The 13,048-nt window shown below is 39.5% G+C and overlaps 1 protein-coding gene across 1 annotated transcript in view; it reads left to right on the plus strand.

Annotated features, from left to right (window-relative positions):
• Positions 1-305: 305 nt before the first annotated feature.
• The window catches only part of EPHB1 (EPH receptor B1), a gene marked incomplete at both ends in the record, with an annotated part of 375,741 nt that continues 362,998 nt past the window's right edge, over positions 306-13,048 (plus strand). The window contains one exon of the mRNA XM_081329090.1: positions 306-378. Within this exon, the coding sequence (XP_081185216.1) occupies positions 306-378 (73 nt within the window). The remainder of the gene's footprint in view (positions 379-13,048) is intronic.

The raw sequence follows: 13,048 nt of genomic DNA on the forward strand, positions 1-13,048 counted from the left end.
TAGCTCTCTCTTTTTCTCACCCCCACACACATCACACCTCATACACACACACACACACACGCATACAGACATTGGCACATACCTACACACACTTGCGCACACACACACACGCACGCACGGACCCACGCGGTGGACTCGGTATTCCGGAGCGGAGTTGTTCAGGATATATATTGAATTATATATATATATAAAGAGAGAGGGAGAGAAAGAGAAAAAGCGACGAGAAAGGAGCTAAATCTGGTCCAACAAGGAACTATTCCTTTCTTCTTTTTAAATCTGCCCCCCTCTCACGTCTCTTCTGCATCATGTTCGGGGCTCCTACGGCACTGGATTTTGTTGTGCTTTTTTGCTTGGCATCTGCAATTGCAGCGGTGGAAGGTAACAAAATATGATCAACGAAAGGGAAGCGAGTGGGCGGGTAGAAAGAAAACTTTTTTTTTTTTAAAAAAAGCCCTGACGATATTCGCCGGATTGTTCAGTTTGCTGTTGATACTCGCACGGGGGGGGGGGAAGCCCTGCTCGGTTCCCTTGCTGTGTCTGCCGCTTTCCCAGCCCACGCTCGGAAAAAGGACGCGGGGAGCGGGCACCGACTCCACGGGACGCGTCCCCGGGTAGATTTCCCATCCAGTCCGGCTGCAATGCGGCTCGGCTACCCTATTCCAAGATCTGGAAGGCTAGGGAACTGGGGCCAGGAAGTGGTTTCCAACCCTTCCCGCTGCGGAGCTCAGAGATTCTGCCGGCGCTCGGAACCGGGCTCCGGTGGCGTTTGCACCGCCCTTCGGCCCCTCACCCCGACTCTTGCTTCAATGGAGAAACGGGCTTTTCCCAGGGAAGGGAACGTCGGAGCGGTGTGCGTGGTAGACCGGGCGCAGTAGCCGGGCAAATCCGGGCAAGACGTTTGTGCTCGGGGGAGAAGGCGGGCAGGTCCGGCAAAGAGCAAGAGCGGAGCGTCGACCGGCTCCCAACTTAAGTGCTCACACCGCCCGTCCTCCTCCGCCCACAGCCGTGTCAGGCTACAATAGATGAAGGGTGGGAGTGGGCTGGCGTGGTGGAAGGTGTAACTGGGACCCGATCCTTAATTCTCCCTTTTTGAGTTTCAGTAAAGGAAACGCCTGATAATGAACGCTCGCAAATTTGGCCGGTGGTTTGGTGTGTGTGTGTGTTTGGTCTGGCTAGCTTGAAGAGGGGAAGAATCAAACCGGGGCGGCGGTCCTTGTGATGGCTCTTAGCGTGGAAAGAATATAGATGTGTAGCCTACAGGCCATTTCCACCCGAGGGATTTAGAGCGACTTATACTGTACCACGTCCCGGCCCCTCGTGGTTTGCGAGATGAAGTCTGGTTTGGTTAGTGGTCGATTCGTCCTTCAGGGCTCGCTCTAAGCAGAGCTCCCGCTCGCGTTTCCCGGACTATACCTTACTTGAATCGCTAGTCGGGCCAGCACGTTCTGGAGAGGAGAATGCCGCCGGCCCTTTTCCTGGGCTGGGGATCGAGCGCAGAACTTGCTGCAGCTTTTTTTTTTGCAGGGAATGACTTAAAAACTTAAGTCCTGCCCGGCTTTTTTCTTTGCTGTCTAGGGAGTAGCTGGGAGTCTCCCCTTTCCCAAAAAGAAAAAAGAAAATAATCGAGGGCGGCCACCCCAACGAGCGTGCTGTGATTTTACTACCTCAAATGAGGGGTGGGGGCACAGCCTAGTGATGAACTGCGGGGTACATCGCATTGGTGGGCGCCCCTGTTGTAATGGGCAGAATCGGTATAAAAACTCTAGGCAGGATCCAAAGGAAAGAAGGGGGGGGAGGGAGGGAGCCCGAGAAGGAGGTGCTGTTGGTGTAGCTTTGATGATGAACGTGACCATTCAGAAGATGTTTCTCGGCTGCAATTAAAACAGAACCGCGAAAACCGCTTAGCTAGACTGCTCCTTGATTGATGCAACAGGGTAGGGAAAACTTGGGAAGCTTATAGGGACCACCAGATCGTGGCATCCTAAACCCACGGACCTCTGGTATTTCTTCCCAGGAGCAGTTTATTCTATGAGTAGCGGGAGAAACGTCAAAACCCCTCTTCTTTTTGTTTTGAGAGCTGCGGGGGAGCCACCTTGCGGATCCCCACGTCGCCCCTGCCTTCATCCGCGATGAGATTAACCGGAAGGCAGCGTTTGGCGACCCTTTTCTCTTCCCATCCTTCTCAGATGGCGGTTTTCTTTTTTTTTTTGCGCGCTGATCTTCTCCCAGCTGGTTGCTTTGCGGGAGCTCTTTATTTAAGAAATTGCTGAGATGCAAGGGAGGAGCCTTGGCTAGCCGCTAAAGCAGAAGGCGAGCCCACTCCAGCCTCGACGTTGACGGCGGCTTTATTGCAGGCAATTAGGCGGGAGGGGGGGGGAGCGGCAGCGACATTGGTAAAAAAGACACTTTTAGTGGAATCTTGTTTTGTTCTCCTTGCAAAAGGCCAAAAAAAAAAAAAGCTTTGGGCAATAGGCATATTCTGCAGTTAAACTAGGGAGGAAACGAACTGGGCAGGACAACAGGGAGCTGTATTTTTATAAAAATTAGGAAGGAAAAAAAACCCCTGAATTTGGTGGACCTTGTGTGTGTGTGTGTGGGTGTGCCTAGAAAATAAATTGGCATATTCATGATAACCTGAAGAGCTGAAGTTGTTTATATCTGCTTTTGTTCTTAGACTTGTGCAAGTGAAGACAGTACAGTTTGCAGTACAGTCTGAAAATGAAAAGAAATAATAAACATGAAATTGTGTCAGTTGGGGGAATGCATCTAGGATTAGGGTTGGGTAGGATCACAGGACCATTAAATGGATATATGATTGGCTTGCAAACTGTATCCAGGGTGTTCATAAATGGTTCCTCATTAAGTTGTAGAATGATACCCAGTGAGGTTACACATGGTTTAGCCCTGCATCTTCTTTTGGCTTTTAGCATTTAAAAAAAATCACTTCAAAGATAACGTGTATGTATGTATATAAAATTTGCAAGCAAAATGGCCCAGAATAGCTGATGCTCTAAAACACGGGTGTCAAACTCGCCACATCATGTGACGTATTGCGACGTATCACGACTGTTTTTGCATTGCTGGAGCTGGGGTGGGTGCGGCCTCCATATGATGCAACCAGCCCACGGGTCGGCAGTTTAACACCCCTGCGTAAAGCAGAGGTCCCCAATATTTTGAGCACCAGGGACCGGTTCTGTGGAGAAAGATTTTCCTGCGAACCAGAGCGGATGTGGTTTTGTGTGCTGCCTGCATCCAGTGGATGGGGTTTCACTTGTTTGCGCAGCCCGGTTGCTGGTATGCCGCAGCTCAGTGCCGGTCCACAGAACAGGGGTTGGGGACCTCTGCTCTAAAGTAAAAATCAAAACCATCTTGATAGTAGCAGCATCTGCAGGGATGGGCGAAGGGGCCAGATTAGCATCAGCAGCGTGGCAGTGTTGTGATGCAAACCCCATCTTCTGTGTACATCACAACATTGCATGCATGGCCCAAGGGACAAAGTTTGCAATGTGTTCTCACCATCATTCCATTAATGGCAGTGAGTTTATGTGGATGCTGCTGCTTGGTGCGTGAGAGAAATGGATGGGCAACAAATACTTGAAAATTAATGGAAGGAAATGCAAAGTTTTATCCTTCAGAAACAGATCAAAACAGAGGTGTAAGAGGGTGATGTTTGGCAGCATTAGTTGTAAAATTAGGCTATATCATATGTGCCTAAAATCTAATCATGTGAATGAATAGTGTGATTTCCTGCAAAAAGGACAAATGGGCTGTATCATTTCTGTTGAAATCACTTGTTGAGATGGGCAGTCGTATAAATTGGAAAAATAAGTAAATTACAAGAAGTAATTGTTCTGTTTTATCCCATGTTAGTCCCTTGCCTTCATACTGAACCCAGTTCTGGACATCAAACTGAAACATGTTTAAGGAAGGTTGTCAGAATGGTCAGGGAGTAGAAACTAAAACTTACAAATAGAAGATGAAACAATTTGAAATGTTTAACCATGAGACAAAGGCTGGGGTGGTGAGCATGATCACAGTCTTGAAAATACCTGAAGGATGTTGTATAACATGTGACCAAATTGAAGGCATAAGGTTTTAACACTGTTTTTAACTAATTTACTGCATCCGGCACAATCATTTAATTTTAAATCTTATATTCTGTATTCTTATTTTTATTGCCCTGTACACCGCCCTGAGTCCTTCGGGAGAAGGGCGGTATATAAATCAAATAAATAAATAAATAAAAAATAAATAAATAAATAAATAAATAAATAAATAAATAAATAAATAAATAATAGACTGATGGATTGAAGTTACAAGTAGCCAGTCTTTACTGGATTTTAGACCAAAAATCATGGTAGTTGTAGGAGCAATTCAAATAGTGGAATCAATTACCCAGAAAGGGGGAAGATTGGTATGTATCCTTCACTGGATATATTCAGCAAAAGGCTGAACCGCCATCTACTCCAGATGCTTTCATGTGGATTCCTGCACTGAAAAACAAAAGGGACTTAATGATTGAAATCCCCTCTAACATGTTCATGCTTTTAGGTAGCACAGTAATTGCAACACTGTTATTCCCCTACTTTTGACATTTAAAAGTTTCTTTTAAAAGTAGGCTTGTACCCTTTCTGACTATATTCTGAAGTACCTATATTGATTTATAAAAGGCATACTTAGATTTTCATAAGTGATGTCAAGGAAGCTTTCCAAAAGCTGATTTTTAAAAATGCAAACACCTCCAGTAAGTTACTGATAAGGTAATGAGTCTGCTTTTCACTTGCTCTTGTTCTCTGAAGGCTATTTGCACACAGGCTACACCCTGCAAAAAACTAATCATATTCTGATACTCTTAAGGTATAGAAAGCAGACCACCCTTTACTCCAAATTATGAATGGTGGCAGTTAATTTTCTCCTTATCCCTCTCCCCCTCCCCAACCTCCCCCTTTTGGAAATCTCAAGGGTGAAGAATTAAGTTAAGCTCAAAGCAGACAGCTTAAATCATTCCTAGCAACCATAGTGAAAAATGTTAAATCTTGATAAAGCGAGAGGGAAGAGGAGGACAGGATAAACTGGGAGTGGTGAGAATTGGTTGTGCTGCATAGTTTTTACATTACCTGCACCTTTGTTTGGGACTTTGTTTGGGCATCAGGATTATAGGATAGTTGGAATGCCATTGTAAGAAGCAAGAGAAGGAGAAGAAAAGAATGAGAGCGTGCTGTTAGAATATTATGTTGGCATGACTGAGCTTGTGGCAGAAAAGTATCTCTTACCATCTGTAGCAGACATTGGAGCAGAAAGTAAAACATTGGAATCATTCAAATCAAGTAGAGATGTCTCAATATTTCCAGGATTTATTGTGTGTTGACCAATATATTTACAGGAACATTACCTGGGGCTACTTTCTTTCCATGTGAGGTAAAGTAAAATGTTAGGATGGGTGGTTTGTGTGTTTGTGTGTGTGTATGCATTGCCTCTTCAAAGTTTTGATAATTCTTAAGGAATTTCAGAATACAATTCATCAGTTTTGCTTCGACTTTTCAAGTGATGTTTTGTTAAAATTTGATGAAATATCTTAAATGTGAAAGAAGATTAAAAAACTGGACATATTCAGACATACATAGAATATTTGATATTTCTTTGTGCATTGGATAAGAGTTGGCAACTGCATGTGTGAAGAACTTCAGCTGTCAGGTGTGAAAGACCAGGTCTGTATGCAGCATCTTTATTGCTAAAAATCTAAGCATTGGAATCTTTTCAAAGGTTAGCACCTATTTGGAATAGATAAGGGTGTGTGTGTTGAACTTAAGGATTCCAGGCTTATCCCTCTTTTAACTCTGTCCCCAGGTTCTGCCAATCCTACATCAACTGAAATTTTTTTCCCCTAAATATATAATGAAAATGCCTGTAATTTTGGAATAGATTATAAAGTATAAATGGCCTAACTGATATATGCTTGTTCTCATGAGTCCAAGCACTGATGACTCCAGCTCAAATGATAGAAAGTTGAGCTGTTCTATTTCCCGGTGCTAAAGAAATAAACTCCCTGTCTCAGTCTTCATAGCATCTAAATTTATGAGGACATGAAGAATCTTTCAACAGGGCACTTTAATTTTCAAAGGAAATGTAGAATTTTTTTAAAGTTGTGCAAAGGATAAGATAATGGCAAAGCAGAGTACACATTGACTCAGAATTCCAATCGGATAATGAATCAGACATTGCCCTATTTGCTTTGTTAATGAATTTTTTGGTGTCCTTTTTTCCATTCCAAAAAAAGTAATCTCCATGACCTGCTGTTTTATAATGATACAATACAACAGTATACCATTAAAATAGTGTTAAAACTGACCTCCAATACAAAAGAGTCCACTGGAATTCGGCAGCCAATATGAAATAGCAAGACTGCTTTCAGATCAACAACAAAACAACAATAATGAAACCCATATTTTCATAACCTGGCACCTGAATGCTAGCAAAACAATCTTATAACTGTCCAGTCTCAAGGAAGCCCATAGTCCAGGCATCAATCTGTTTTGTATGTTTGCAGTTATATTAGCAATAGGACTCACAGCATGTCTTTCACTTCCTTGAAGATGAGAATGAGTGAACAGTTTAAATTCTACTTAAAACAAACTGGAAGCCAATAAAGATTGAGTAATATAAACTCTTGGCAGATGGATCTCTATGTGAACTTTAGGCTCATCTTCCAGACTTCACCACTATTTCTGGGAACCTGCAAGATTTATGGTTCCTGTTTCTTTCACAATATATTGTTAGGATTTTATTTGATTAATCTATTTGTACAGGTTACTATTTACCTGATTTCTTTTATATATATTTAAAATAATGAACTCTGACAGCATGAAATATTCAACCACTTTTCTTTAAGGAAAACATTTTACTTAAATTAATATCGAAGACCTGTTTGCCTCTGCATGATCTTTGTGATTTCATACATACAATCTGTTCTTGGACGTTACAGTCACATTCATATTCTAGAGGGATTCATAGTCCATTAATTCAACCCTTCCGTGTAAAAGAAAATACATGGGAAGATTTCCCAAACTCTCAGCGTTTCTTGGAAAACAAAAGAGGTGATGTACAGTAACTTCTTCATCAGATTCTTCCATGAACTCCTATGCTGCTACTATTAGCCATTTGGCAAAATATTGTAGTTTAGATTTGTATATAATTCACACAAGCTTTTACAGTTGGCAGCTTCTCCCTGCCCTGATATGGCTTTTGTGTCCACTGCTCTCCAGTATCAAAATCTGGAGAATCATCTAAAATGATTGAGTCCTCCCTTTCTTCCCCCCACTAATAACTTATCTATTCCTACAGTCATTCTAACTTGAGACATTTCATAGCATGTAACTTTCAGAATTATCTTTCTTTTGAATGTTTTTAAAACTGCTCTTCAACATTTCTTTATGAAACACGGATGTATCATTTCTACCCTGCAAGCAAGTTAGTACTGTAGGTGGCATTTCACTCATCTGACTTGCTGGTTTCCAAAGATTTTGTGTTTGTATCTTTGGGGAGAAAAGTGTGAAGTATCTTTTGCAGATTTGCTAGATTTGGGAGTAGTGAGACTTTTTGCCGAAAATGGTCCTCACTTTTCCTTTGGTTTTCTTTTTTGAGTCTTCACTTTATCATTTCTGCTATCTGTTGAACGTAAATCCCCAGCCACCAAAAGATGCTTGATAGTGAATAGGGTGGCATATACATTTAATACATACATAAAAATAAAATAACCATCCCAGTGGCCTTTGTTTATGATCAGCTAATTTATTAAAACCTGTGTGCATACACAAAATACATAGATCGATTGGGATGAATCAGGTGAGGCAAATAAATTGATAGCCTCTCTTCATTTTCTTGAGGGGATGAAGGGCATTATGACTGCATAAGGATCACACTCATATATAGGAGAATGGCCTCACTTAGCTAGTTTGGAGGTAGCAAACACAAATGCTGATTATTTGGATGTGCTGAACAAGTGTTCCACTCTATCATTTATTTATTTATTTTTATTTTATTTAGATTTATATACCGCCCTTTCCCGAAGGACTCATGCTGGATGAGATGTACAACATTAGACTAGTAGTAATAAGGCAGTCAGAAATGGAGTGCATTGAAGGTTACGCTAAAAAGATTAACAGATGAGCTGCTTGTCTAGAGGAGTGCACTGGTGGGACCTCATTCATCACCCTATGTTGCTATGTTTAGTTTGGATTTGACATAGCTTATTGCACTAACTCTGCCATTATGGTCTATAAACCATGGTTTATGACAGTGCAGAAGATGAAAACAACAATTGTTGTTGATTTAATATTTTTTCAGCATCAATAACTGATTGGCTGTAATGTACTTCTGCAGGCTGATGGGGTGCTGAGGTTTTATGTGATCATAGGGAAATAAGGAATGTATTTCACTTAATGTTGAATAAGGTGTCCAGAATATACTGCGGGATTTGCAACTGAACTGATGTTCTTGTGTTGTTTATTTGGGGTCTTTGAGATGCTGAGAAATGGTAAATTCTTTAAAATTGAGAATTCCTGGGTTCTTGAATAATAGGGACCCATGTGATATTTTTTGCCTGTGAAGCTCTGTGAAGATGTGATACTTTTAGGAAGTAACCAATGTGAAGGACTGAGTGGTAAATTCATCTTGCCTTATGCTTTTCTTTGAGAAGACTTTATTTGTAAAATAACAGACATATAGTTAATGCTTTTCTTTGTTACATGGAGATACCTATTAGTTGTTCTCTGGCTTTTCTGGACTTTTCCAACTTTATGATACTATGTTTAGACAACTTAAATAGATTAAACCAAGAACAAATTGTATTTGGTATCAGGTATTTTGTATCTTTTTAAAGTTGTACACAGATTTTGACACTAGTGATCTAGTATAGTTGCCTATGAAAACAGGTAGAAATCTGGAGTGAAAATATCCCTCAGATGTATCTATAATCAGAAAATCTGCCAAAGAGTGGATCAGAGGTTGTTGAAGGATTTCGAGAAATTTGTAGATGAGTTGCTGTTAATCTTTCATGCAGAAGCAAGTTGACCCATTTTCATCCAAAAGATTAAAAATGATTTGGACAAAGTTGTGTAGGCACAGGATCTTACTGCCATTCAGTGAAACGACCTTTCTCCTCTAGGCTTCAGCATTACAGCTTTAAAAATGCATTAATTTTAATTCTTTTATTTTCCTGATCAAGATAGAGCAGTGGTCTTCAAACTTGGCCCTTTTATGACTGGTGGACTTCAACTCCCAGAATTCCTCACCCAGTGTGCCTGGCTGAGGAATTCTGGGAGTTGAAGTCCACAAGTCATAAAAGGGCCAAGTTTGAAGACCCCTGAGATAGAGGACTATTTGGTTGCAAAAAGCAAAACAAAACAAAACATGTAGATTGTTGTAACACATGGTACATTTTTATAGAAAAGTGCAATATAAATCTTTATTTCAGTTGATAAGTCCTGTAATATTTAAATCATGTTATAAATTAATAATTTAAAGTCTTCTGGTTTGTATCATTACAATATAATTTTCCTCCTCTCCATCCTTCTACTACCTACCTACCTACCTACCTACCTGCACAGCAACCTGATGCAGATGTTGGCTGCTTGTTGTACAGATCAAATTGTGCTTAGTCTCAACTCTTGAGACTAAAAAGGTGCCCACCCCCATCTGGTTATTGAGTCAGATAAGTGATGGCCCTTTCTTCCAAGGTACAACTATCCATATGTTTTGTGTCCCTTCCTTAGCCTTTCCTTGACTTTACAATAGATATGGTAACAATGGCAGCAACACTGTAAATATTAATTTTGATTGGGAGGCTATTAGTTGCTATATCTTGCCACTGAATTGTAATTCTGAAAGACCTATTCATTGTAGCCTTCAAAATCCAATTATATATAGTTTACTATCACCTCTCATTTTACTTCTAAACTTATCAGACAAAACAGTTTAACATCAGGCCATGCAAATGATTCAAAGGTTACAGAGCACTTTGGCTTTAAAACTCTGCAGTTTTAAAGCAGCCTTCTTAACTTTTTTGCTGAACAGTTTGGGAAATAGTAAGAGGAAGGGCAGATGGAGTAATAATCTTCAATAGCATCTGGGTTATTTTCATATAGCCTGAAGAAATAATAGAGCAGTTGAGCATGAATGAAATCCTCTGATTTGCTTGGCTTCCTTTGTCATCTCTTAAAATTACGCTCCTAAATGATGCTTTTGTAAAGTTTAAAAGACTTTGAAATGTAGGCAAATTCTACTACCCTCTAAACATTAGTTCATATTTTGTTAAACGTTTGTTACCTGGGGCACAATTCTTTCTTTTTGGATTAAAATAGAAGGCCATTTCACTCCTGTACCAGAGAATGATATTATATACTTTGTTGATAATACAGAGACATGACTGACAAGGAAGCCAATACATGTACAATTGTATGTACAAAATCTTTCTCCTGCAGCCATTTGTGATCAGTGTGCAAATGTCCCCTGAGTGGCATTGGGTTAGAAGAAGTCAAATGGAATTTATATATAGGAAACTGATTCACCAGAGGTTAAGCACTTTCTAAATTATATCTCTACTTCCCTTAAACCTCAGTGGGATGCTTTAATTTCACACATTTCTCAGTATTAATTTCTGTACTAACCAAGGAGAAGCTTGATGATTCTCCTTCAGTTCTGGCAGATAGCTTCCAAAAGGGCCCCTTACGTTTTCACCCCCAGATACCTATAGCTATACCAGACCCCCAAATTAGCTAAGAGATCGAAGTGTTGCAACTGCTTTGAAGTAAATCCAAGGGGATCTCATGTTGTAAAATTCTAGGTGATGCACCAAGTGCTTGAGAAAATAGCCCAGCTGGTATTTTCAACAATTCCCTTAAAAAAAAAAGCATTTGAATTACTATTGTGTATCAAACCGAAGCTATTTATGTTGTTTCCATTTGCAGCCTAGCATCACTGAGTATTTGAAAGGGGTGGAAGAAAGCAGATTGTGTTTTTTTAATCCATAGAATTTGGCCCTTCATATTGTAACATTGTATTGGAAGGAGTGGGGAGGAAAAGAAGTAAAGATTATTTCATCAGGTGTACTTGAGTGTGTAGTACAAAGAGGCACTCAGATGCAGAGATGTTATGCTGTGTTCTAGTATGAAAATGGGATAATGGGAAAGGTGCTTTTTTGTAGGCTATGATCTATATGACTCATGCTGTATGGAGCATGGTGTGCTATTATGAAATACTGAAAGGGGATCTTATTTCTGGTATTCAGAAATAAGACTGTTAGCGTCTTGCTATGCTGTCTATGAAATGGTGCAAATAAATATGCAGATATTGTTCTCCAACTGCTGCCACTAATAATGTAATGGAAGCAGAAAGCAAAGGACTGATGTTGCAGGATTTTTTTCACAACAGGAGAAACGGCATCATCAACAGAGCGCCAGGTAAAGTAATGGACCCTCATTGCCCTGGCAGGTGAATTCAGTTTGTTTTTAAAAAATGATATATTGGCTTTTCTGCTGGACAAATAGTTTATCAATTACTCTTTATTCCAAATTAACTCAAACAATAAGTTTTATAAAAAATATAAATGTCACAGCTATTTTATCTCAGCTTTTACCTCAAGTATTATGATCATAATATTGTTTCAGGAGAAAGCTGAGATAGAACAAGCTGTGATTTATTTATTTATTTATTTATTTATTAAATTTCTTCAGTACCCATCTCCTTCATAGAGGAACTCTATATAACATACACACACACACACACACACACACACACACACACACACACACAAACTAAAGAAGTGAACCTTTCAGGTGTTACTATTGTATTTAGGAAAGATTAGAGGCTGAGAACTAAAGCTGCAAGGCTGAGATCGAAGAAAGTAATTAAGAAGAGATTAAATATTCTCCTTTGATGGAGATCCTATTTCACTCTTTTATTTTAATGCTTTTCAATGGTAACCCCTATGGGAATGTTCAGCATTTCTTATTAAATGCTGAAGCATGTATTTCAGGGGTGGAAGGGCTGCTAAAATCAGTTATGTTTTGCAAATAAATCTTATTCAATTAGACCCACAATGAAACTTATTTCCATACATTTAATAGGATTACAGTCATGTTTATTGCAGTGGAGGACTACTCTGTAACATATTGATGATCTATCAATCAGTCAATCAAAAAAATGTATTCAGTTATAGGAATGTTGGGAAAAGTAAAATCAATAATAGGCATCTACATGAAAAAGTTTATTTGCTCTTTTTAGTTGAAAGTGTCATAGAAGAACTCGGTAAGAAGATCAGGAGAAAAAGCATCCACTTTCAGGCATGACCTCTTAATATTTTAGACTGTATTTCTTCTGGTATACAATGGACATGGATGCTCAGCATTTAAAATGCTGCCATTCAGTTCTATAAGAAGTAAACAAGGACCAACACAGCAATATCACAATTTCTTGTTTTTACAGGATTGGCATTTTAGACTCTGAATCTGCTGGTTCTTTTTAGGGTTATATTAGCACTTCCCTGAGAACATGGTTCTGATGTTCATGAAGCCTGTTGGTAACCATGAAAGAAAGAAGTGAAAGATCTGAGATGAAAAAATGAATGCGCAAGTGAAATTGACGCTCCATCTGTGATATTCATCTACCAAATAAAATGCACTTTCACACATGCATTGGAATAAACCAGAAGGAAAACTAGAAGAGTATTGTATAGAAAATAAAGCCAAATGTGTCAGTGAAGGAGTGATAATTTATATTGAACAGATAATCTACACCATAAAGACGTTATGTTTGTATTCCAATTTCAAAAAATGAAAAATAGGAAAATGGGGGTTGCAGTGGGTTAGACAATAAGAAGAAGTTGATACAAATAATAGTTATAAATAAATAAAATACTTGGGCCAGCTGTTTACTATACAACATTTACAAAAGCTACACCAAGCCAATAATTGCCAGATTAAATGAATGTTGACATATTGGAAAAACACCAAATGCTGGAAAAAAGACAAAATTTTAGTAGTATAAAAATAAA

Source organism: Vipera berus (assembly GCF_964194415.1).
Source record: "Vipera berus genome assembly, chromosome: 5".
NCBI lineage: Eukaryota > Metazoa > Chordata > Lepidosauria > Squamata > Viperidae > Vipera > Vipera berus.